General features: G+C 39.3%; 1 protein-coding gene across 13 annotated transcripts in view; it reads left to right on the top strand.

Annotated features, from left to right (window-relative positions):
* LOC122793337 (PDZ and LIM domain protein 5-like) overlaps positions 1 to 25,755 on the top strand; it is a 2,364,325-nt gene that overhangs the window by 1,473,115 nt on the left and 865,455 nt on the right. For all 13 annotated transcript variants that reach the window (XM_044061256.1, XM_044061255.1, XM_044061265.1 and 10 more), the window contains one exon: positions 5,194 to 5,239. In XM_044061256.1, the coding sequence (XP_043917191.1) occupies positions 5,194 to 5,239 (46 nt within the window). The remainder of the gene's footprint in view (positions 1 to 5,193; positions 5,240 to 25,755) is intronic.

The raw sequence follows: 25,755 nt of genomic DNA on the forward strand, positions 1-25,755 counted from the left end.
AATGAGCTGACTGATTTAAAAATATTCCTTACAGCATGCTCTGTCAGAAATACTGGGTGAGCAAGTGGCTGTAACTAAGGAACTGATCCTTTTGAGCTAGAATACAGGATCTGAATTGCCTAAACATAGTGAGGCCTTATGTTTAATTATGTTGGTTGCCAAAAAAAAAACAATTACTAAAAAATGGAAATCAAAGTGTAAACAAAATGCATTTGAAGTAGTGAATAGCTCAAATGAGAAAAAAAACTGGAAGAGAAATCTTTAGAAAAAGGAAGGCACAAACTAACTAGAAATTAATGGAAATTGTGGGAAAATACATGCAGAATAATGTTCAGGAGGAGTGAGGTTTAAGAGAAGGCAGGGATTCAGAAATGTATGTAGTTTTGGACTGATAATTACAAAGAAAAGATATGTAATTTACGTAAAAGGAAAAGAAATGTTAATATGGTTTGTTTTCTTCTGTTAGTGTATGTTTGCCAATGTCTTAGGTGATAATTCAATAAAGGTGTTTAAAAAAATGAGTGACTGTTGAGAATATGCCTTGAACATCTGTCTTGCTCCACCAACTAGTTTGGCTGTGTGCAACCCATTCTCCCTTCTGCTGTTAGTAACCTCCAACACTAAAAATGTCTGAAAAAAGCAGCCGCATACAGCTATGATACAACCTTTGATGTCATTATCCAATGTTAGGAATTTCCGATTCCCTTTTATAATGTTATGAATCTGTCTCGTATCACTGCTAAAGGTATGTGTTAACCTAGAAATCCAATGAAAATTGCAAAAGGTCCACAAAAAATACTTTTAAATGCAAAAATATACCCCAGAAAGCGTACAATGAAGATTGTACTCCATTGTACGCTTTCTGGGGTCTATTTTTGCATTTAAAAGTATTTTTTGTGGACCTTTTGCAATTTTCATTGGATTTCTAGGTTAACACATACCTTTAGCAGTGATACGAGACAGATTCATAACATTATAAAAGGGAATCGGAAATTCCTAACATTGGATAATGACATCAAAGGCTGTATCATAGCTGTGTGCGGCTGCTTTTTTCAGACGTTTTTAGTGTTGGATTTTACTTCCTGGTTGCTGTCTTTCAACACTATTACTGTTCAATTATTCTTCTGCTGTTAGTGTGATTGTCACTGTGAACATGTCTGCTGTGCAGTTAGGTGCATTGTTTAGGGTCGACAAGTGACTTGATAAAAGAACAGGGCCAGCCTGCACATCAGCATTGTTGGGATGAGGGCAGTCCTCCACACACTGTGTGTATTTCAGTAATACTCTTTTTCCAAAGTATGATTGCCATCCCCTTGAATAATATGGTGTCTGTTGTTGCTTCTTTGAAAATGGAGGGACACATTCAAATCCTATATGTGGACAAGAGACTGTAAAGTAATGGAAATGGGCTCCCCTGTCTTTGTACTTCCTGATAATAACACACATACCCAGTGGTGAAGTTAATCATTCAGTGTAGGAGTACAGTACCAACTGCAACAGCTTTTTCTTCCTCATCTTGCCACAGCGTCAGAACTCCAGGGACACCCTAGACCATGAATGGCCACTAGGTCTTATTTATGTCTTTCTTCTATTTCCTTTATTCTGAAACACTTGAAGGATGCTATGCAGAGCAAGGCCAAGGTCATACTCATAGCCCTGTTTTCGCATTGAAAACTTTTACCTGTCCTTTGTCGCTTTAACTGTTGGAGATGAGTTTGTTTCTGTCTTTTGTCTCTCTATTTGTTGGAGATGTTTCTCCACTTGAGACCATTCAGAGATCTTATCATACTGAATCCAATATGCATCACACTCACTCTATGTCCATTCATTTAACTGCACAGCTTCTTAAATTCTGTTTGTGGCTGGGACCCTACTTGCATCTTAGGGTAATGTAGATACTGAAGTCTGTCCAGAAACCTTCTGCTAGACTAATGTACAGGATTGAATGGTTGAAGTTTTCTTTGAGTGGCTTCTTAAGTGACAGGATCCTTTTCTGCTTCAGTTCCTGTTGTCTTGGAATATTTGTCTTAGGTTTTTGGCAGAGGACTGAGTTTTTCCTCTACTAATGTTTGTCTGAGAGAATATCAGACTTTCACCAGGGTTTAAACTATGTGACACTAGCTTCATTGAAAGTCTCCTGGGAATTCTGAGATGTACGTTTATGCTGAGAACCTCTTTAAACAAGTCTCCTCCTCAAAGGGATGTGAGTTTTTGTGCTGGAAAAATTGATGATTCCAACCTTTTAGATATCATCTAGAGTAAAGTTTTCAATGAAGACAATCTTCCCGTGCAGCAGGGTTTTTGTTGATAGAAAGGTCTCAGAATTGTAGGCTTTATCTCCCAAACCTCCTTGTCTCATTTTCATGAAAACAGTATCACTGCACCTTTCCTTTATGCCCATTGAAATCACCGTAAAAAAATTAAACCAGTCAGTTATTTTACCTTTATTTTTCCCCAATTTTCTAACTATGGAGAGAGTATATGTTACATTGTTTACATATTCAGTCAATTGCAGTTTTATTTGGACTAAACTGTAGATATTAGAAAAGGTAAACAGCTTTTTGCTTCTTATGCAGTTAGCAGAAAAAGCAAACAAGTCTACAAGAGGCCATCTGAATGTATCATATTCTGCTATGAAAATTAAAAACATTTGCCATTTAATGGTGGCTATTCATCAGACCTTCTTAAAATTGCCTGAGTTAGTGATATTTGTGATGCTGCTGTGGCATGTTTTTCTGTGCATATTCTTGTAGGGATGCATTAAGCTGGATGTGATTTCCAGGAGTAGGTTAGCCGTTGGGTGTACCATTATATGAAGTATCTTGTCTTGATAACACCCATGAGAATGAGATGAAGGCTGCATCCTAGAGCTGAAATGGGTAGTCTGGATAATGTAACCAATGAAAGTTGCGTACTAACCATAATGATGCATCTTCATGATCTGTGTTGATCCACTTTAACATACCTGGGCATCTTCCCCCATCCTTGCTGAAAAAGGCCTGAAGAGAGAGTTTAAGGCATGTCATTTGAGTTATAAGATGATTGTGTTTTGTACTATGCATGTTGTTTTATTGTTCATATATTTGTGTGCACCATATTCTGGGTGCACCATTGATCTAGAAAAACAGTACAGAACTGCCTAGTTCGTTCAGCAACATCTGGTCCTACTAGTGAAGTACATGGACATGGACCATGAATATCTATCAATTTAGTGAGTACAGAACTTTTGTTTTCGCATCCTTTCCTGAATATTGGGGACATAGTTCCAAAGTCATAAACTTTACATTAGACCAGTTATGCTCAGTATTAGTGTTTTGCTATGGGATTAATCCTTTTGCCATTCCCGATGTGTCTCAAATATTTGTAAACTCTTCTTTTTACTGGCCTTTTTCTTTTATCAGTTCAAAATATCACACAAACAACTGCTAGAGAGAAATGTGTTTGACAAAAACTGTGCGAGACAAAGCCCATCCAAACTGGTTACCATGACATTTCATACTGAATATCAACTGCTGCTGTCCTGGAGACTTCATCTTCAGGGGTTGTAAACTGGAATGCCTGTGCAATTTTTCTCTGTGACTGACAGACATTTTATGTCCAGGGTGTCAGCTGTTGCAAGATCTTCTTGTCATCACCTGAGGACTAAAAAACTCATTTAAACATACTTTGTCAACAGAAAACTTACTGACAGTTTTGTGGGCCATGGATTATTTCTGAGGTAGATATTGCTTGCAGGACTTCCCAGATACCTACACAACTCTTCTGTTTTGTGGCCTATTTTCTTGACTGCCTGTCAGGCACAGAATTGTGTTTAAAGTTCTTTTTGTATCTTGTCGAAACCCTACATGGCACAGGTCCCTGCTGCAGAAAGGAACTTCTTGAGCCCTGCCAGCCATCTTGGCATTACTACTCAATTACCTTTGAGCTGCTAACTTTCTCTGGTTTAAAGCTTATGAATTATATGGTCTTTGTTCCTTGTGCTTTAGGCTGTTGACTTGAGAACTTCACTACCTTGGATCCTCTGGGAGTACTTAGTCGAACCTTTAGGAGTTTCCTTGTTTCAGAATGCACCTGCTTCACACAGCATATCAGGAACCATTTTAGATTTAGTTATCCTGTAGTTTTTATGTATATTATAGTATTTATAGTTTTGACTTTGTCGTATTCATTTTAGTGTTTTTATAATTTTGCAGTTTGCCCAGATGAAGAAACAAGTTAGAGTAGACTGACTAATTGATGTCTTCAGTGTTGCACCACAGACCTATTTGCAGATTATTCAAATTGCACTCCAGCTACAGCAGTAGTCCTACATGAGTGATATTACGGGTATACAAATGGTTATTATTAGCTTATATTTTTGGGCACCTCCGCATACACCAGATTTGGTCTCTAGTAGTCTGCCCTTCTCCTTCCACCGTCTTCATACCTTCCTTTCAGTGGCAACAGAGTGGATAGCAAGAGTACAAAACCATCATGTTGGAGGTTTTTGGGCTATTTGCTGTGTGCAAGGCCTTCACATTTCTCTTGTTTGGTGTACAGTGATAGTGTATCAGCTGTCACCCTGGTGGTAATTGCAATCTTATTGAATGTACTTAGAAGTTACTCTGTCCTGGAGAGGTGGTCTCCAGTAATGTGCTGATGGGGAACAAATAGTTCATTTTGGAGCATCAGAAGTTATTGCAGCCTATTTTTTGCTTTTGAATATTCTGTAACTGACAAGATTGTGAAGAATCTGTACTTCATGTAGTGAAGAATAAAGAAAAAAGGATGAACTAATGAGTTTCAAATGTGTGATTACTGCACGGGTATTTCATATATTCCTCACTTCTATCTTTTCTTTTCATTTCCTTTCTTCCTTTAGTAGTTTTTTTAGTCCAGTAGGCAAAAGCTTCTTTTTGGTGGTGACCAGGGAACACTATCTGGTTATGTGCTCAGAATCGCGCAGTAGGCAATGGAAACTGGGGAGCTTAAACCGCAGATTGGATGACAGTCTTCAGCAGCTCATTGCCTTAATTGTCTGAAATAAAGTACAAGACAATTCTTTGTTTTAGAGAGAAGCAGTGTATTGTAAAATAAAGTTGTCAGAATGTTTCTGTGTTCATTTTTGCCTAGGTAAAGCTGACTTACTGTATCTCATGGACAGGTTCTAGAACACAAGTAATGAAACTAAACATCTTTCTCCTTTTTTTAAAGCTGTTTCAACTCCAAGTCCTGCCGTAGAAAGTCAAAATGAGCAAAAGTAAGTTCAACACATTCAGTTTAACGCAATGTTATCTGACAGTTTTACAGACATTTGTTTTGATGCGCATGTTGATCTGGAGTGATTTTTGTTAGTGCTTGGATTGAATCTTGTGTTTTGGTTTTGTAGAAATTGCATGGACTTTGTAGAGCACAGAAGTTTATGATACAAGACCGCCATACTAGATATTTTTGTGTACAGTCAGAAGAAAATGGATTTGTAATGACTTGTATTGCTGACCAGGCTAGTTTTCTCGTGACTCTGGCTTTGCTTATTTTCTTGCACACACTTTAGTGTCATTGTTTAGGACCAAATGAAGCTTAATGTTGCTTGCTTTAAAGAATGCTTTTCATGCTTGCGTCTCTATAAATAATGTCAGATTCTCGTTTCTCATAGAAGATGTTTACAAGGCACAACTGAAATCTAAGTCTCCCTTCACTTTGTCATTCTTATCCTTCTGTTTAGTTGGTCAGCCTTATCTATGCACAATATAATGACAAATTTTAATGTTCCAAGCCTTCTTCATTTGGAACTGGTTTCACCTGCAACAAATATGAAAACATGTGGCCTCTTGCCAGCAGAATACCAGATGGCACATGATGCATGACTATTATGTGAACCATTGATAGCCTTCATGTTGCACTTAGCTGCTGTTTTAGAATTTTTTGTATGTAAAGAAGCAGGTATGTTGCCACAGGAACTGCTTGTCTTTGGTGGCTGATTAACTAACTGTCAGCTGACAATTGCCTTTGTGCTAAGGTGTGCTTTGAGAATCTGGTACTTAAGAAAATTATCTATGTTTTGAGGATATAGATTACTATTGTACACAGCCAAGGTTCTGTCTCCAAAAGAAAATAATAATAATAATCGAGTAGGAGATATGAAAAAGAAAATGATCCACTTTCTGCTTTCATGAGTCCTTTTACAGCAACTGGATCTTGTATCTCTTGATCTTGTTTATTCATCTGAATTTTCAGAGAACATCCCTCCTTAAACAGCTTCTTTATTTAAGGTTAGCATATAGGTCACTGAAGTTATGCTGGGTCTTCGGTTTGTGTAAGAAACTAAAAGGTGATTAGCTCTCTGCTAAGAATGTAATTGTTTAACTTATTCCCTTTAGTAGGACTCTTTTGAGTTTGTAGTTTAACTTCTTGTGGACATGACTTGAACCTTAAAAAAAAAATGTTCAACTCACAGTGCAAACAAATTTGCATATCTCTAGAACTGTAAGTATTACTAGAAAACTGTAAATCGCAAACTATTCAGCACAAAATGACCTTTACAGTGATGGTTTTATTTGGGTATAAATAAAAAATGTCAAGAAAAGGCTAAACAGTTGTTTATTCCAATTCAGATAAAAGTACAGCTAAATGCTTTCACTGTCTCTTCCGCTTCTTCAGACCATAGATACTTAGCAAACCAAGGTACGACATCTGAATATACTATAGATGTTAGGTAGTGCTTTAGAGTCCCTCAGACAAGACTTTGATGAGAGAGGCTACTCTCTTTCTGAGATCAGTACTACAATTGAGGATGTACGTTGTCATAGACCATGGCAAAACCTTTTTCAGCCCATGAAAATACAGTTGAATGTAGTCAAACTACTTGTTTTAATAATATACCCGGAGTATCATTTACCTTTTTTCAGTGACAGTAATCTGATGTGTGATGTGGTTAAAAGGAACTGGCCTGTCCTTATGACAGATGCTGAGCTTAGATGTAGACTAGGTATGACACCTGCATTTGTTTTCAGGAGTAATAAATCCATCAAGCAGCACCTGTGTTGTAAAGGGCATTTTCATCAGGATAGGCTTAAATCAGAAAGGCAAGGTATTTTTCCTTGTCGTGGATGTAAAGTATGTAGCTCCATATAGAGCACACTTTATACTGAACACAGAAGAGTATATTTTTTCATTTTTATGTAGACTGCAAATCTAAAAATTTGGTTTACCTAGCACAATGCACTTGCTGCACTGGGTTCTATACGCACACTGAGAGAGAATAATACAACATTGTAATGATATTAGGAATAAAGAAACAACTAGTGCACTAGTGACGTCATTGAAAAATGGAACTGAACATTGCTTTAACTTTTTAGTATCGAGTCTGCTACAGGAGAATATTAGAGAAGGGGATCTTACTAATAAAACTGTATTTTATGAATTGAGGTGGATAATAGATTTTAGAGCTAACTGTGAGCCTGGTTTGAATTAGTGCATTCCTTTAAAACCAGCATTGAAGAGTCGACCATTAATTCATTTATTTTATTGTTTTTAATTGTGTGATTTGATTGGTTGTTAGTATATTTAAATATTGTGCCTTGGTTTGCCAAGTATCTTTGGTCTGAGGAAGCGGAAGAGACAGCAAAAGCGCTTCCCTGTACTTTTATCTGCATTGGAATAAGCAGCTGTTCAGCCTTTTGTGGAAATTTTTTTATTCATACTTGGAACTTTTTGTGTCCTTGGTCCACTGATCAGTTTTTTGGTTTAATTGTTTTATTCAGGCCTAGGTCATAAGCTAGATTTTATAAGCCATTATAACTAGTAAATATGACATTTTTAATGTCATGTAAACAGTTTACTATATCTCAAGAAATTCAGGCAGCATTGAATAAAGAAATTTAAAAAAAAAAAAAAGAAAGTCAGGCAACACGCATACTGCCAGCAGCAATTTTTTCATGCAGTTTTCATGGGATCTTTCATATGAGGCTAAGCAGTTCTGTCTGTGTTACTTGATTGTTGAGATATATCAGAGAAAGATGAAAATGGTTACAATGCAAATAGTATGTAAATAATATTCAATATCACTGTATCTGCACCAGGCAGAGGTCAAATATTAATACAGTTGTGTTTGCCATTGTGTAAATTTTAAGATGAAATCTTCTGATACTTTGCATGTAGCATGGGTTTGGAATTTTTAATCAAATGAACAGGCAATATCTGACACACAGTGGCATTAGTAGGATGTAACTGCACAAATGCCTGGAGGCAGCACTAAGCTATAATGAGTTAAGAAGCTGGTATAATAGGCAAAACAGTTTTTATTCTGGCCCTAGGAGAAAAATGCTGCATTCTCATTTGAAACCCTTGCTCATAATTTCAATGAAAACAGCTGATAAATCAATTAACCCAGCTAGCTGCTGGATATTTGCCGATATGAGCATGGTAGAAGGCCTGATATTTTTGAATTGATTACTGTTTATGATTTTGGTTATTGCAAGTGTCGTGAGGTTTGCTTTCGCTCAAGAAAACACAGTAGTTTGTGTGATTTAATCCTTATGTGATAAAAAAAAAAATAATAATAATAATAAACTGCTCCCTATTGCATATGCTTGGTTTTGTCGGTTGTGGTTGAACAGTGTGGTATGTCGGTAGTTCTGGAATGTGCATTAGTGACGAAATACCAAGCGTGTGTAACCTGCATGTCACTTTCAAGTGCATTCTGGAATTATTTTTTCCTCTTGGCTTTGCTTATTTCTCTTTTTTGCTTTTCTTTACAGGGAGAGGGCTACTCCTCTGATCATTAGTCCAAAATATAGAGAATTGCGTGACTGGCATCATGGTGTTTCTGCTCGTGTTCTTAATGTGCAATAATCTGTATAAGTTTCTTAAAAAATAGCAGCTTGTAAGCACTGTGCCTTTGTTGTGTTGTAGCACTGGTTTATTTGCTTACTGTTAAAAGTGTCTGTACTTTTCTAAGACTTTTCTACCACTGTGTAACTAAATTATGCTATAATGTGATGTACCATAAAATATAAGCCACAGATCTTATTCTGAGCTGTGCCGAACTGGAAAAACATGTATAGTCTTCACTAATTATTAAAATGCTTGAGGAATACAACACAATATAAATAGTGTAGCTAGCCTTTCCTGTGTTTCAGCAGCTATATTTTACCTGCACTTAAAAAGAACTACTTACAATGCATTGTCAAGACCCCTTGCTGTACTGGCTGCTATAGTAGCTTTATCTGGGACAGCCTCTGTTACATGGTCGTAGGGATGTTATTGAAGTCTAGATGGAGTTCTATTCCAAGCATTAGCACGCATTAACAATTTAGGCTATAGCAAGCAACAGAATACACTGGTGGATGTGGGAACAAAACACTCTACCCCTAAAGTTATCAGAGGGTAGTTACTGTGAATTATAATTACTGTATGACATAAGTACTAGCAGTTACACACATAGGAAAGAGTGAACAAAGCAATGCTAAATTCATATGTATGTGTTTTTTTTTCCTTTCTTGTGACATTTGACCTGAAATAATCAGCCAAGTATTCTTTTTTATTTTGTAACTGCAAAATATTTACAGGAATTTTCCAGTGCATTGTAGATGTTCTGGAAATATTGAAACTGAACTGAAGCTTGTACAAGATAAAAACAGCCCCCCACTGTGAGATGCTCATGCAGTATATATACATGCAGTAAAACATAGACAAGCAGATTTTTATGATCAGTTGCTGTGTTGCAAACCTTGATGGAGACATCCTGATTTGGAGATCTGTGCGATTCTTTTTTCCACCTGGTTGAACTGATTAGAAGAGAAAGCCTTAATGTAGCAAGTGTAATCTTAATGGAGGTAGGACGTGAGGACACATTTAGAGCACTTCTTTTGAAGAGATACAGATGAGTCCTTGGAGTTTCCCTGATATCCAGCCACCACTTGGGGCTGTTGTCGAAATATATAAGAGGAGGTGAGGCATGCCAACGGGTGAATAGGGAATTTAGGATGCTCTTTTCTTTGAAAAATAAGTGAAGTGATTACGCAGGCAAATGCTGCCTATGGTGACGATGAAGAGGAAAACACGTCTGAGTGTGTGTGTTTCTATTGCTTCATTTTTGCTTTAAAGATGCTTAAAATCAAAGCAGGCAAGGATCATATCATTAGTGGTTGGAGTACTCTTGCTGATCGGGGTTGCATGCAAAGCTATAACTGTTCCTTTGTCAGTCCGTGGGCAGCCTGACTTTCTGCATCTGTGTATTCTATTTTGCAGACCTTGTTAGAATGTGAAAAGGGAAGTTAAAAAGAGGTGCAGAGCTGTTAACTCACTGCTTGTTTTTAATTCTGCTGCTTCTTATGTTCATTACAAGCAGAAACTCAGACCATTTTGGATTTAAGAACTTTGTCACAGTTTACTGTTTGACTAGAAAAAATCTAAAATTTCTGACAAGTGTAGATGCGTAATTTTTTTTGAAAAAGTTCTTCATTTAAACTGTAACATACTGTACTATAATAGTGTATAACTCGTCTATATATGCTGATTGCAGTTAAATAATATTTTAATAAATTTGCTTTTAACATATCACCTCTTTGTGCTGTCATTGATTATTCTTTCACGATACCTTTAAAATTTATTTCTAAGATATGTTATACCAGCTCTAAATAATGGATTAAAATGACATGTTCTCACCATCATCTTTTTATTAATCATATGTGAGGGTTGGGAAATTCATCCATATGTCTCCTTATTATATAAGTTTGAAAATATCTGTACATTTGTTCTGATGTCCATGAGCAAAGTCCTTGTAACTGCAAAATATTTACAGGAATTTTCCAGTGCATTGTAGATGTTCTGGAAATATTGAAACTGAACTGAAGCTTGTACAAGATAAAAACAGCCCCCCACTGTGAGATGGTTATTTATCTTAGGCTTTTACCAGCAACCTGTTAAAAAGCTGCATATTAAATTGAATTGTGAAAGTCCATCCATCCATCTACAACCCCTTTTCCCATTTTTGCACATGGGGTCAGGGTGTCACTTCAAAAGTGACAATCACCTAGATCCAAAGATTACACTGCCAGGTGGATTGCCCTGCCACTGTAGTTCTTTCTCACCATACACACGGCCACTCATACCCATGACCAGTTTAGTGTGTCCAGTCCAGCTACTGAATGTCTTTGTAATGTAGGAGGAAACGCACAGGAACACAGGGAGAACGTGCAGACTGTGCACAGAAGGTACCCCAGCTGAGAATGAGGTGAAGTATTTGTGTTTCAGTATCAAAACTGTGAGTAGAACACTTTATGCTGTATGGCAGCAAACCATATTGTATCTCATGAAGAACTTTTTATTTGTCTTTTGGCACGTTTTGCTGGTTTGCATTTATTTTTGCGTTAAGACTAAACTGAATGCCAAGAAATGTGTAGTAGTATCTTTTGACAAGCAAGGAGTCCTTTGTAGCTTTCACATTGACAGCATACCCCTGAAAACTGATCCACTAGTAAGAGACCTGTAAACCTATGTAGATAATTAACTGTCCTTTCATTACCACGTATCCACCTTTGTGAGAAAGTGCTTTTTCATTGCACAGCTTATTACGAAGGGCATAACATTCAGCTCCAGGAATGTGATCATTACAATGTATTCTGCACTCTTCAGGCTGATCATTGAGTGTAGTGTCTCCTTTGGTATGTACATGTCCAAACATTTGACGCAACAGGAAACCCTAATAAAATTGAGGGCCTGAGTCAAAATAAATATGCAGACTAACCAAAAGTCTTGTCCCACTTGTCAGTATCATAAGCTGCTGAGGGACATTCCCTGCCTCATATACACAGCTTCAACAAACTGCATTCTGTGAGGCATACTGCAAATTTACAAGTACAGTGGTGGCATAAATACCCACTGAAGAAGTCTAAATTTCATTTGCAGCATAAATAGAACACAGTGGAGAGAGAGGTATGTATCACAGATAATGCCACTTTGAAATTGTCTTCCTCTCCACATAAAACAAAGTACTTCTCTTACACTATTCAAACTTTATCTGGATGAATGGGGAGGGGGTAACCACAAACTCACCCCTGGATTAGCACCATTTTTCCCCTCATGGATTGGGACAACATATAAATGTTCTGCTCATCTCTAGGTTATTCATAAATGAAATATAATGGCTAAAAACTTCATGGGGGTGTATGGCTAGACTTCTGTAGATCCGAAAGGATCAATAGCCTTGTAAATACCTATGAATTTAAGAGGATGGCACTCAGAAACTTCACGTGAAGTGGATGACTCAAACTGCACTTGTTGCCAACAGTCAACCTTAAGCGGTGCTAGTTCAGATTCTTAAACAGTCTTTCCCCTGATGTGGATGATGAAGGTAGTGGTGCACCAAATTACCATGTTTCAGCCCAAATGATTTGTCAGCTCGAGCCCTGAGGGATTCATCAACAATTCTAAAGTGGTGCTTCAGTTTCAGAAAAGGAAACAATTCACCTTTTGAACTGAGTTTTCCAAATATTACCAGCCTGTGGTTGACCTTCTTCCACATCCTGCCATTTTAAGTTGCTGTAGCTTTAGAAGCAAAATGCAGTGAAACCTCACTGTAAGGGGGTGCATTTAGAATTGTCAGGCCTTGGGCACAAAAGTCCCTTTCTACTGCCGTACTACACTTATTGCATGAGATACTAAGGATGTATATACCTGTGCAAATAGAAGTTGGATGATGTTGACAGAGTGGTGTAAGTTCATTCACAGAGGTAATTATGAAAAAAGCAGGGTGCTTTGGCTCCAAGGGAAACATGGATTTGGCTTTAGATCAAAGGCTCATTAGGAACATGGGCAATCGGGCATGGAAGCTGCATTCATAACATCTGCAATGCCACTCTTCAGTCTTTGAGTGCAAATCTGTTATAATCACATTTTAAATCCATTTAATTGTAAATAGCATCTTTTGTTTTGCAGCTTAAAAATACATGTGAGGATCTAATCTCGTCACAGATTCAAATTGGTAATATATCAGGCTCTTCTTCAGATCTGTTGAAAACTAGCATAATGTACATGTAGTATCAATATTAATTAAATATGCAGCATTGTCTTTCTCCTTTTGTTAATTAAACTAAAGTTAAGAAAGCAGTATTTTGGCATAACGTAGGAGAAAAATGTTCTGTAGTAGCAATTACTTGAGCAGCATCAGTAAAGCATCAGTAAAGCACAGCATTAAAATTACAGTAACAGCATGTACTCACAATAATCTGCCTTAACTCAGATTTTATTTAGAAATGTATTTGCTTGTTTGTGTTTGTTTGCTTACTTGTATTTCGTATCCAACGTAGAATACTGATTCAAATGGACCTTTTTATGGCTCAGTTGAGGATTACAAGAGAAAATGGAAAACAGTGTATTTATTGGGAGCAATGTAAAATTGATAATAGGGTCTATATTAGAACATCGAAGTTTCAGAATTTTGAATGTTCTACTATCGACTCCTAGTAACCGAAACCCGACAAGACCAAAAATTTAGAACACCAAATTTTTTCCTAGGGAAACAATTTGCTGTTCCAAAACACATACACACAACACAAACACACCAAACAAACAGCAATCCACATACATACACCTAAAATCTTACATCTAAACCTACACTAAACATACACCACTATCTACCCACTTACCTTAACCCAAACCCTAACCCTAAGGTCCGTCACTATCGCACATACACCTCACCCGCGCCCTAACTCACTTAACCCGCCTTAACCCTCACGTCCACACAATCGCACCCTTACCTGAACCCGACCTGTAACTTTCCACCACAGAGCTGACAATAGTGAAACAACAGGAACAGACAACCAAAATCTTTCCCTAGGAAAGAATTCGGTTATCTCAAACTTCTCTATTTTCAGCTTTCGCTTACTAGGTGTCAATATTAGAACATTCGAAGCTCTGAAACTTTGATGTTCTAATATAGACCCTTGATAATATACTAGGCAGTCGGTAGAGCAATCAACAGAATGGAAGCAAAATTGTTATTACAAGTAATATAATGTAGGCAAGGCAAACATGGATAAGTGCACACAATACAGGATCAAAGTTTGCAAAAATCAAACAAATGTAGAAGTAATTGTTGCTGAAAACAATATATATGTTAATGGTAGCTGAACATGCGTTTTTCTGAACAAATGCAAACCTGACATCTATCAGAGGCTGGATATGCCAGCCAGTGCCATATAAGGCCAAAGATGTACCCTGTCAGACAGCATGAAAAGTGCAGAATTGTGAATTCCCTCAGAAGGGGAGGGTTGAAGAAAAAGAAATAAATAGAGGGATTTGTAGGTTATAATGGGAAAGGGAGAGTAGAGAATGATGAGTTCTCACAGTGAGGAGGTATGCGTTGAGGAAAACAACAGAAGTGAATAAAAGTCACTGCAGTGGCATAGTGAGGTAAAGCCATAAGCATCACCCTTGTAGCTTGGGCTTCTGAGGTGCTGGCAGAGAGAGAGACAGATAGATGTGCCTGTCTTGTGGGGGAGGGGGTTGTTCGTCTTGGTGCTTCTAGATGTAGTCCCAGGATAGAATTGACAAACACAGGGGACTGCAGATTATTAAAAAAAAAAAAAAAATACCCACAGCAGCAGTAGTAGTAGTTAACATGACTTCCCAGGATACATGTTAGATGCACTCTGAGCTGGAGAAAGTCCGAGAGTGTAAGGAGAAGCAGGGAGACCTGGCGATGGGTGTAAGTACTTGGTCGGCCAGAAAGTATGAAGCAAAAAGGGGTGGGACACAACAGAAATGAATGAAGGGGGGTGTAGGTTATATGTGGGGTAGGATTAATTATGTCAGGCCCAACTGAGAAAATAAATAGTTATGGGAAATGTGTGAATTTATCATGACATACAGTTCACCTGTGCAACACTATTGTTATTAAAGCTTTTGCTTTGAGCTAGTTTGGAAAGGTGTTTTTTTTTAGTTTGAGTAAGAATTTAGAGAAATAGGTAATAGATTGTAAGACATGCTAGTGCTGTGATTTACATGGAAAAGATGAAAAAAGCCCATATGGTTCTCAGTTTAATTACCAAGCCACATGCTAGGAAAGCTGGATGAGGTGTATGGGGGTAAGAAACTGCTGCCAGTTTGCCTGTCCTTGAAGAGAAAGAGGGATAACAGCTCAGTTTGCTACAAGTCTGACGTTTATCAGAGGCTGGATATGCCAGCCAGTGGCATATAGGATCACAGACAACGTGATCTGCAGCTAGTGTCTGAATAAGCACTGACACAAGAGTGCACATATGTCTTGGACTAGCGGTTTGGAAGTTCCACATGTCCAAAATTGCTACAGGGATTAAACTGTGATAGATGCCTGGTGATGATTCTTCTTGGGGAGCTGATAGTTGACAAACAACAATAAGGAAAAAAAAAAAACAAGGAAATTTTAGCTCCTTAGATATGACTTTGAAAGCCTTTTTCACTGGGCAGCTGTTAAGATTTCCTGTTCTGGAGTTCCCAGCCTGGTACAGTTGTGGAACTTGACCAGCTACCATACTCAGGACTGCATGTGTTCATTTTCTCTTTCTGTCCTTTTGGTACTTAACAAGATGTCAGACACCAGGCTAGGAGTACTACTTACCCGATGTACTTCCCAGTTTTCTTTTCTTCTACTCACCCAGTTTGAATATCAGTCCTAATGTAGAACATTGGAAAACTTCCAAAGAAAAGAAGTAAAAGGTGGGAAGGAACCACTCAACTCAAGCAATGTGAAATAAAAACTTTTTAATAAACACTAGCACACCAAGGTAAAGCACTATGTAAGCATTTTCTTCACTTAATGTAGTACAAAGACTAGATACTTTACCAGAGTAAGTTGTATTTCAACCTTTCTGTCATTCTAAGGGAGGCAGGAAGTTGCTATCTTATGTTGAAAATCCATGACATCAGCACACAATCCATAATGTGTTCATCATTCACACTGCCTTGGTGGCATATGGGTCCTGGGCCTGCAGAAACCCATGCTGGCAGATTTGCAAAGCTCAGAAGCCTCAGGCCTTAATCTCTAGTGTGATAGTGGACTGGCAAGGCCCCTCCCATCAAGAGAAGTCTAACCCCTGTCGCAGAAAGTTAGTTATTCAGTCTTTTACTGCACACTGTAGTACTCACTCGCACAGCTGAATATCCTCAGCAGCCTGTATTGGTGGATTACAACTTCCAGACTCTGATAAGATCCCCTTGGGAACTTCCCTTTTTCTTTATTGTTATATTTTTGATTTCTTTCCGGTTTATTTATATGTAATGTTTGTGATGTTTGGGTGTGACTTACTGTTGTGTTGTATATGTGCTTAATGCTACTTTTAAACAATCGTGGGGCTTTTCTCAAGTGTTCTATGACTTGTACTGGGAAACTGAAGACTCTGTGATGTTAGTTGAACACTAAGCATATTGTTTCCATTGCTTACCTGCTTCAATTTAATGTTCTGACAGGAAAATATTAAATTTTTCACCTTTTTCTTCATTTGTATGATATTTTGTGCGAGTTTAACACTGCTATAGATGTTTTGCCATTAAGTCATGATTTTACTGCAAATTCCTTTATTTGCATTTTCTGTGGAGATTTTTTTTTTACGCATGACACGGAAATTTCTAATTAAATGCTTATTTATACTGTTTAAGAACTAGTTATGTGTGGTATGGGGGTCAGTTACATCCCCCGAGGCTGTTCCAGTACTTAGTTCAGGAGAGCCAAATCCCTTAGGTGCAGGAGAGGTCCTGGTTAAGAGACCCCTTGCCAAACATAATACCCTGTTCCCAGATATTTTGCCCTGTAGTGTAGATCATGGTAAGAAGAACCAGAAACTTAACCAAACAACAGACAGCCAGGTTATTACCATATGTAGACCTGTTGTGGTTTCCTAGCTGAGGAAACCACAACAGCTAAGACTGTTTTACAGTCAGATAACCTCAGAGGCTATGTTCCTATTCAGAATGACTATGGGACTACCTTTTCTAGAGATCAATCTAGTGCTGTAGATTTTGATGGGAACTCTGATGCAGACAGTTGTTAACACTCAGTCTGTCCAATCTGATTTTTCGGAAGATGAACCAGTTCAAAAACCTAAGCAAGTGCTCACCCTTCCATTGATGCTAGTTAGGTTTAGAGATGTGTTTGACTAGAAGAAATCATAGCTGCTCCAGAGATTGGCAGAGTTTATGATCTTTTTGAGGATGACATTCCAAATGTTTTGGCTGTTCCTCCTCTATTACCGGCCTTAGAAGATCTGTGTAAAACTGCATGTAAATTTTCTAAAAGTTAAAAGGAACCCAGATCGTCAAACAATAGGATGATAAAGGTAAATTGGTGCATGGGATATCTCAAATGTTTCATTTTTCCAGGTTCTTCCCTAACAAGGCATCCAACGTCAAAGGACAGAGCAAGCAGAAGTCCCAGCCTAACAGGAGTCAGGGTACCAAGCAGAAGTTGCAGGAGCGTAATGCTTCCAAACCAAATGAAAGGGGTTCCTTTCCCCAAAAAGATCATTCCCCTGCTAAACAGTGACAATGCCAAGTGTCAGGACACCCTGCTCATTCCTCCTTTCCATCATCTCCTTTTCCCTTCCCAAGCTTTAACCACAAATCTCAGACAAGTTGGCGCTGAGAATAATTCCATCAAGAAACTTTTGTTATTGGACAGAGAATCCTCCTCGCTTTAGGGAAATCCCCCCACTCCCATCAGACCAAACGCATCTGTTCTCTCTGTCTCTGTTCCTCCTTCACAAGGCCGCACCCACCTAATCTCAACACCTCTGTATGCCTCCCCCTTTTTTTCCTAATCTAAACTAGTCGGTCCTAAATAGATTGTCATCCTGTTACAATCACATTGCCAGGTTTGCCACTGGCCTGCTATTTAGAACACACCACTGCATTAACCTCAAACACCTTGGGTGGCTAGAACTTCCCAGCCTAATCCAATACTACCTTCTGACTATAGCTAACAAAATTCTCTATAATACAGATAATACACCATCCCTAAGGCATATTATCACCCCCCCATAACAATCAAAGATTGCTTCGATCCTCAAACAAATTATTAATTCAGACAATCAAAATTAACAATACAGCTGGGGATGCCCTCTTTGCAAACTTTGCAGGTAGAGTATGGAATCTCCTTCCAGCCAATATTACTTTGCTCTCCTCCCTTTGCCAATTTAAAACCAAACTCAGACAACATCTGGCACTAAACTGGCTTTGCCACTGTAACAAGTCTGGATAATCCTCCTCATAAATCTGTATCATTATATTACTTTCTGCCTATTGTCAATGTATTTCCCTGACTTAAACCATGGGTAACTATACCTGTGAACTTGTCTATCTAAAGTTTTTTTATGAATCCTCTGTAAATAACTTGCCTGTAATTATGTCTTCATTGTTATATTTTTACTCTGACTACCTTGGAGCTTTTCTCCCCGGGCCTCCGCTGAAAATGGACATGTATCCAGTCAGATTATCCCGGTCAAGAAATCTAAAATAAATAAATCTACATTAGGCAGAGCTCCTCGCTAACACTGTTCAACAGAAACCTTGACGAGTGGATGGGAAACAGAAAGTTTACCCCAGGGATCACTTCAATGGCTCTGCTGGACAGAGGCACAGGGAACTAATCTAAGGGGGTGGTGAAAGCCAACACATTCTGGCTAGGCTTATAAATGCCTTTGGGCAGATAGCCTAGTACCTACCTATGAAATAAAAATAAAATAATGTTACAAGCAGGTGTTACAGTATGTTACTGCACCACAAAAAGGAAAAGGATTTGGCACCCATTAGAAAGAGCTATCCTGGAGACCTTTCTGAAAGTACCCAAATTCAAAATGCTCACCCTGCAGATGGTCCTACCCCTTTTTCCTGACAATTGTTTCATAGTTCCATAGGTGTGTACTAGGCTAATGGCCCCGGAGCCTTTACAAGCCTAGCCCATAGGATTACCCTAGCATCGTGCCACCTGACTCTAGTTCCCAGTCCCTCTGTCGAGTAGAGCCACTGGAGTGATCCCCAGGGTGAATTTTTTATTTCCCATCCACTCATCATGATTTCTGTTGAAGAGGTCCAGTGAGGCACTCCGCTTGACATGTATGGGAGCTGTGTTCCATAGCATTGGCAGTCTCTGGGTTATGAACCTGTCCCTCCAGCTTGTTCTGCTGATTGTGGTAATGAGGTTGAGATCTCTGGAGCATGTAGTGTGGAGTGATTGGGGTTTCTTTAGATGTAGCATTTCTAACAGAGCTGAGTCAGACATGGGTTTGTAAGTCAAGCAGAGATCGCCTCTAAGTAGGCGATATGGGAGGAGAGGGTAGATTCTGCCCTTCTGAGCTGGGAGTTCCTGGTTAAAGGCTTATTGTGCCTGCTTATTTGAACTGTTTATTTCTGAAATTGGTACGCCTTGTTTGCTGTAGCATAGATTAAATTCAGACCTGCTGAATCTAGCTTTATTGGTATAACTTGAGCACTAATCCAGACCATCTTGTTTTGGAGAAGGTTCCCCTGCACCCTAGTGGCAGGAGTGTGCAGTCAGAACTTGTCGGATCGAAGACTGCTGGAACAGGGCTCAGTTTTTAGATTTTTATTGGTTAATTGGTTAATTTGTTCAAATCAGTTTGGTCATTTGCTGCTGTTATATTAAAAAAAAAAATATTATGGATCGCCACTTAGCTAGAGTTAAACTATTCCCAGCGCCATAAAGTCTTCACTTCACATTTTCCCTTAGAACTTGCCAGTTCTTTAGTTTTAACACTCAAATATGTTTTTATGAGCTCAGCACTTGTTCAGAACTCATTGTAAGCACTAAATAAGCTACAAATTACTACAGCACTCAACTTTCCTCACTTGTCTAGAGGAAAACAGTTTTTAGTACTTAATAAATAAGCACCTATCCAGGCATGTCTAAGGGTCAGCTCCCGGTGTTTTCTCCTGTCTACCTGATGAATCTGGGCATCTTGGGGCAATGCAGCAGTTGCCTCATGTACACAAACAACCCTCTCCTCCTACCACCCAACAGTACAACATGTGAGAGATGCACTTATATAGCCAAACTGGAAGCAAAGCTCTCCTCACCCAAGACTGGACTAGACCGTCAAAAAAGAAGGTAAACACTTGCACCACACCACACTCATCACATAGTCCCTCAAAACCTACACCACCAAAACACACATAGCAAGACAAAACACACACCTACATTCACGGAGGGTCTCAGTAAAAATCTGCTCAAGCAACAGAGACTTCCAAAGCAGAAAAGCAAGCAACCTTCAGCCCCAAATACAACCCAAATGAGACACAGCCCACAAACTCAGTGTGCTACTCAACCACAGCCCATAAGGCATAACAATGTACCCAGTACTCTAATCTTAGGTGACTCTATAGTCTATAGGTGACTCTGATGACTGATGACTACACATTTTTTGGCATTGAGCTTAAGGCCATGGTTCTGACAGCAGTCATTGGTCTCAGTGAGGCATTTCTGTAGGATGTCAACATCACTTGGGGAGTTAATTATGGCTCCCAACTTGCAATAGTCTGCAAACTTTGTCAGCTAGAGTCCATTCATGTTGGCCTGGACTTCAGAGAAGTAGATACCAAACAGGAGAGGGCCCAAAACCGAACCCTGTCGGACTCCACTCGTGACTAGTCGATAGTCTGACTTGGAGTCAGCTACTTTCATATTGTGGGCTCTATCTGCGAGCCAGTTTGCAACCCACCTAGTGATATAGGGGTTGATGTCTATCTTAGTGAGTTTTTGTATGATTCCTGAATGGGGAATAGTATCAGAGGCCTTGGCCAGATCAAGATAGGCTGCATGAACCACCTTGCCTTCATCCACAGCTCTGGTGACAGACTCAAAGAAGTCGACCAGGTTGAGCAGGCATGATCTACCCTTCACAAAACCATACTGTGTGGGATCCAGAGTTTGGAGATTCCCTGTATCCTTGTTTATTATGTCCATGATGAAGCGTTCCATAGCTTTACATGTCAGACTTGTCAGGCTAATGGGGCAATAGTTCCCAGGGTCTGTAGTCACTCCTCCTTTGTGGAGAGGGATGACTGTAGCAATGCGCCATTTGGTAGGGACAAAGCCTGATGTGAGGCTGTGATTGAACAGGGCACTCAGGTGAGGTGCCAGATCACTGTGTAGTTCATATAGAACACAACCAGGGATAGTTTCAGGTCCCATAGAAGCTGTATTCTTGGCCTTGGACAGTGCTGTTTTAAGCTGTGCAGCAGTAATACTGGGTGCCTGGCAATCTACTGGTATTGTGATTGGTCCTTGGGGGGGGGGGGGTAAAATTGGCACTGAATCTGTTGGCCAGTCTACTGGCAATATCTGTTGATAGGAGGTGCCATTGTGCAACAGCTCCGAGCAAATCTGGGTATTGCTGTGTAGATTCTTTACTTAACTATAGAAGGCCTTGCGGTTGTCTTTACGATCTGCTGCAATTCTGTTTTCATAGCTAGCTTTAGAGGATTTATGAGGGATCTCAACTTTTTGTCGAGACTGATAAGGGAGTTTTTCCAGTCTTGGGACTTCACCTTATTTCACATCAATTTCTTCCTTCTGTTGTAAAGTTTGTTTATGGCAGGGGACCACCAGATTGGCTTACTTTTTTTGGAGGAGAGCATCTTGGTTCTGTTGAGTATGGCGGGATCCATGCATTTGTGTACGTGTTCGTTCAGGGCATTAGTGTATGATTTAGCAGTCATGTAGCTGTTCTCCAATTGCATGGGTGCCGTGAAGTTAGCCACCTCTGTTTTAAGGAGTGCAAAGTTAGCTTTGGAGAAGTTTTTCATGGTGGTTACTTTTGCTGGGGGATGGGATGGGAGGGATGTGGATTTCCAAGGTTGATTAGTTTGTGGTTGGATCTAACCATGGAGGAGTATAGAGCAACGGTCGCCCATGTTAGTAATGAACAGTCAAGGATGTTGCTACATCTAGTGGGGGTAAGAATGAGCTGGCCCAGGGCATTGGAATTAATGAATTCCAGGAAATGTTGGGCAAGTGTATTGGTACATGAGTAGATTTCCCAGTTAATGGAGGGGTAGCTGAAGTCTCCCAGTATGAGAGAGTCAGGTTGGACCCTAATATTTTCCAGGGTGCTTAGGAACGTGGAGTGTGAGTCTTTGGTCATGGTGACTTTACATCTGAAGGATGCATATCATCACATGGCAATTGCTCCCAACTTCAGGTTGAACCTAAAAATGTCCTGTCTCACACCGCCCTCACAAAGGATTGTCTTCCTGAAGTGTATGATGGACACAAAAAATATTGCCTTTCTACCAGAAAACAAAGTTCTGAGTATTCAAAACACTTTGATTTTTTTTTTCTCTTCAAGAAGCTGCCTCTGCAATATAGTTTCTCAAAATTAGAGGCCTCATGGCTTCAATGATCCTCATGACACCATTGGACCAGGTACCAGATGAGAAAGATTCAGTGGCACTTAAAAAATTGTTGGACCAGCACCTGCTTCTCTTGAAGCTCCAGGTACCAGTGCAGGGTTTTGTGAAATGAGAGAGTCATTGGTGTAGGGATCAGAGGTGTCTCCATCCAGACCTCAGTTCAGGAAGTCTAGACAGACTCATCAGATTTTGCATGGGGAACAGTGTCCAGTAGAGTTCAAGTGCAAGGCGAATGGGGTCCTTTAGATGCTTCAAAGCACTAAGTCTCAAAGAAATATTAGCAGTTATTCAGACCTTAAAAATTCTTCACCATTTATGGTTTCCTAGTCTCCTTTTATTGGTCACAGACACCACCACAGTCATGTGGTACTCAAACAAACAAGGAAGTATAAGTTCATACCCTCTTTGCCAGTTGGTAATCATGGCCTGGAAGCTAGCCTTGCAGCTTTCTCTGACACTTCAGGCCTCATACATCTCATCAGAGCAAAAACCTAGTGTCAGGCTGATTAAGCATAATACAGACGAACCCTCATAAGTAGAAACTCAGGACAGACGTCTATCTGGATTTGTTCCAAATGTGGGGAACACTTCAAATAGTTCTGTTAACCTTCTTTCAAAACAGGCAGTTGGAAAAATTCTGTTTGAGACATCCTTACAACCATGCTTCCACCAATACCCAAGATGCTTCTGAAAATTCAGAAAGAATTGCCAAAAATAAGTGTGGAAACACCCTTTTGGCCCAAGCAAAGTTGGTTCCCACTTTTAATGAAACTGGCAAAGGGCAATAACCACAAGCTTACTCGCACTTTGGATCTGCTCACACAGCGTCTGCGGTGACTAGTGCATCCCAACTTCGAGCAAATACTACTGACAGGCTGGAATATTTTATCTTTATACCTTTTAGGCACTTGTTCCATGAGGACGTGCAGCAGGTATTGAAGGAGGCAAGAAAACTTGCAACTAAAAAATCTTATGTTTACAAGTGGAAGAAGTTTTCTAGGTATTGCTTAACTGATGTCAGAGGGCCCATTGTCTTGTTTTGAAATATTTTTGTGAGCTACTCAATAATGAATTATCTTATGCTTCTATCAAGGTGAATTCTGCAGCCATCTCAGCTTATCTGCCCATGGATCCCTCTCTTTCATCTCTCTTTGTGGTCAACTAGTTTATGAAAGGTGTGTTGTACTTGAGGCCCCCTCTAAAAAGCAAATTCCTCCTCCTTAGAATTTCAATCATGTTCTTGAAAAGTTGACCTTCCCTTTTTTTGAACCTGCTTTTCAGGCCAATTTGAAGTTCACTTGAAAAAACTGTTTTGCTTATTGCTTTGACATCTTCAAAGTGAGATTCTGAACTGCAGGCTGTCATGTTGGGCCATCTGATTTTTCACAAGGACAGGATTGTTTTACACATTAATCCTTCTTTCATGCTGCAAGTTTTCTGAATTTACCTGGAATGAAGCCATCAGTCTCCCAGCTTTTTTTTCCAGGACCTAAAACCAAGGAGGAAAAGATTCTGCAAATTGGATGTGCACGGGCAGTTTGGGTACTACCTTGACAGAACTAAGCCCTTCAAAAAAGCTGAACAGCTTTTTATTTCCTGTTCTGGGTCTAAGAAGGGTCAACCTGTGTCTAAGCAAATGATTGCGTAATGGGTGTCCTCTGCTATTGTTTGTTACTCCCATCATGGTAAATCTATTCCAGGCAAGATTAAGGTGCATTCCACTTTAGCCTTATGCTCTTTGGTGGCATATTGGAAAGGTTAGGGCAACCACCTAGTTCCTCTATTCATACCTTTACAAAGCACTACAAACTGGACTCTTAAATTCTAGAGCAGGCATTGTGAGGATCATTCTCCAAAGGCTTCTGGATTCTTATTCTTCCTCTCCCAGATAAGGTAAACGTAGGGAATCTACCCATATTCCACTGAGGCAGTATGGATGATGAGCACAGTACAATTGCACAAGTCCTACTTGCCTGTAACAGTAGATGTTCAAATTGGCTTTGGCTATTTGTATTGGTGTTTTGGAGATGACAGTTGGTTATTTTTGGGCAAATTTTGTTTCTGGACATTTTTGGTTCTTCCTACTTGGCGGTAAAAGCTTGGAGTAACTGACTTTCTGTGACAGAGGTTAGGCTTCCTCTGATAGGAGGTACACAGCCTATCTCATATCACAGAAAGTCACAGAAGGGGTTTCTAACTTTTGGAAAACTGCCAGTGTTAGTTTGTGCAGGCACAGAACCCATTTGCCACAATGGCAATCTGAAATTCAGACATATCTACTAGAGGTAAGTAGAACTGAAGCAACTGCATGTATAAAGGTCCAGATGTGAGACTCATTAGGGGAGGATGGTTATACCCTGCAGTGACAGAACAGTTGCTTTTGCTTGATATACTAGATACTTTTTGGTACATCATTTTTGGAGTACTCGCAAGAAGTTTCTTCTGCTTCTTTTAGTTGAGTTTCAGTATATAGCACTTATGTTTAATATCTCCTTGTATTCCTGGAGTAATTGTGGAGGCCTTGATGGAGAAATTACTCTTGTTTCTGTAGCCGCATGATATCTGTGGTAAGGGACTTCCTAGTAGAGGCCTTTGTTTGGGTTCTTCCTTGGTTGTAGGATCTGAAATTATGAAAAAAGCTGTCTTTTCCTAGCATGGAGTATTTCCTTCACTGAGGACTAGGTGGGTTTTCCTTATCAGTCATTTCAGACTGCAAAGAGAGAGACTCCAAGAAGTCCACCCTGACAACCTCTCCGAGTATGCAGACAATGGATGGCAGCACAACCTTGTAATTTATAAACTTTATGAGAGCCACTATCTTTATATACACACACATGAGAGCCACTATCTTCAGTGTTCCCCTTTCCAACTTCAGGTGAGGGTGGTTCAGTATTCAGTTATTTTTTTTTCCAATTTAACAACCAGGTAAGTAAATTGGGTGACAGACCCTTTGCAGCCATGACCTGGTCACCATGGTGCCAGACACAAACAGAAAATTATAAGTGGATTAAAGAATACACAGAGTTGTACACAGTTCACTAACAAAGTAGAGACCATAAATGTATATGTTATTTACAGTTATGAATGCAAGTGATATTTACAATATACATAATGAAGGTAGGCATTCAGCCAGCTTTAATTTGTTAAACATATGTCTTTACAAGAAAGATGTGACTACAAAGTGAGTTGCATTGACTAGCTGTTGTCATAGAAGCAAGAGCATTTGATGTCCTTAAGTAGTTGTTCTCTCAGTTTTTGTATATTGCTGTCTCACTTCTACATAGTAGAACAACCCCCCCCCACACACACACACACACACACACACACTTTTTTATACAGTACCAAACCAGTGAGATGTTGACTTGTATGCAT

Source organism: Protopterus annectens, chromosome 2.part0, assembly GCF_019279795.1.
Source record: "Protopterus annectens isolate FY-2018-M chromosome 2.part0, PAN1.0, whole genome shotgun sequence".
Taxonomy (NCBI): domain Eukaryota; kingdom Metazoa; phylum Chordata; order Ceratodontiformes; family Protopteridae; genus Protopterus; species Protopterus annectens.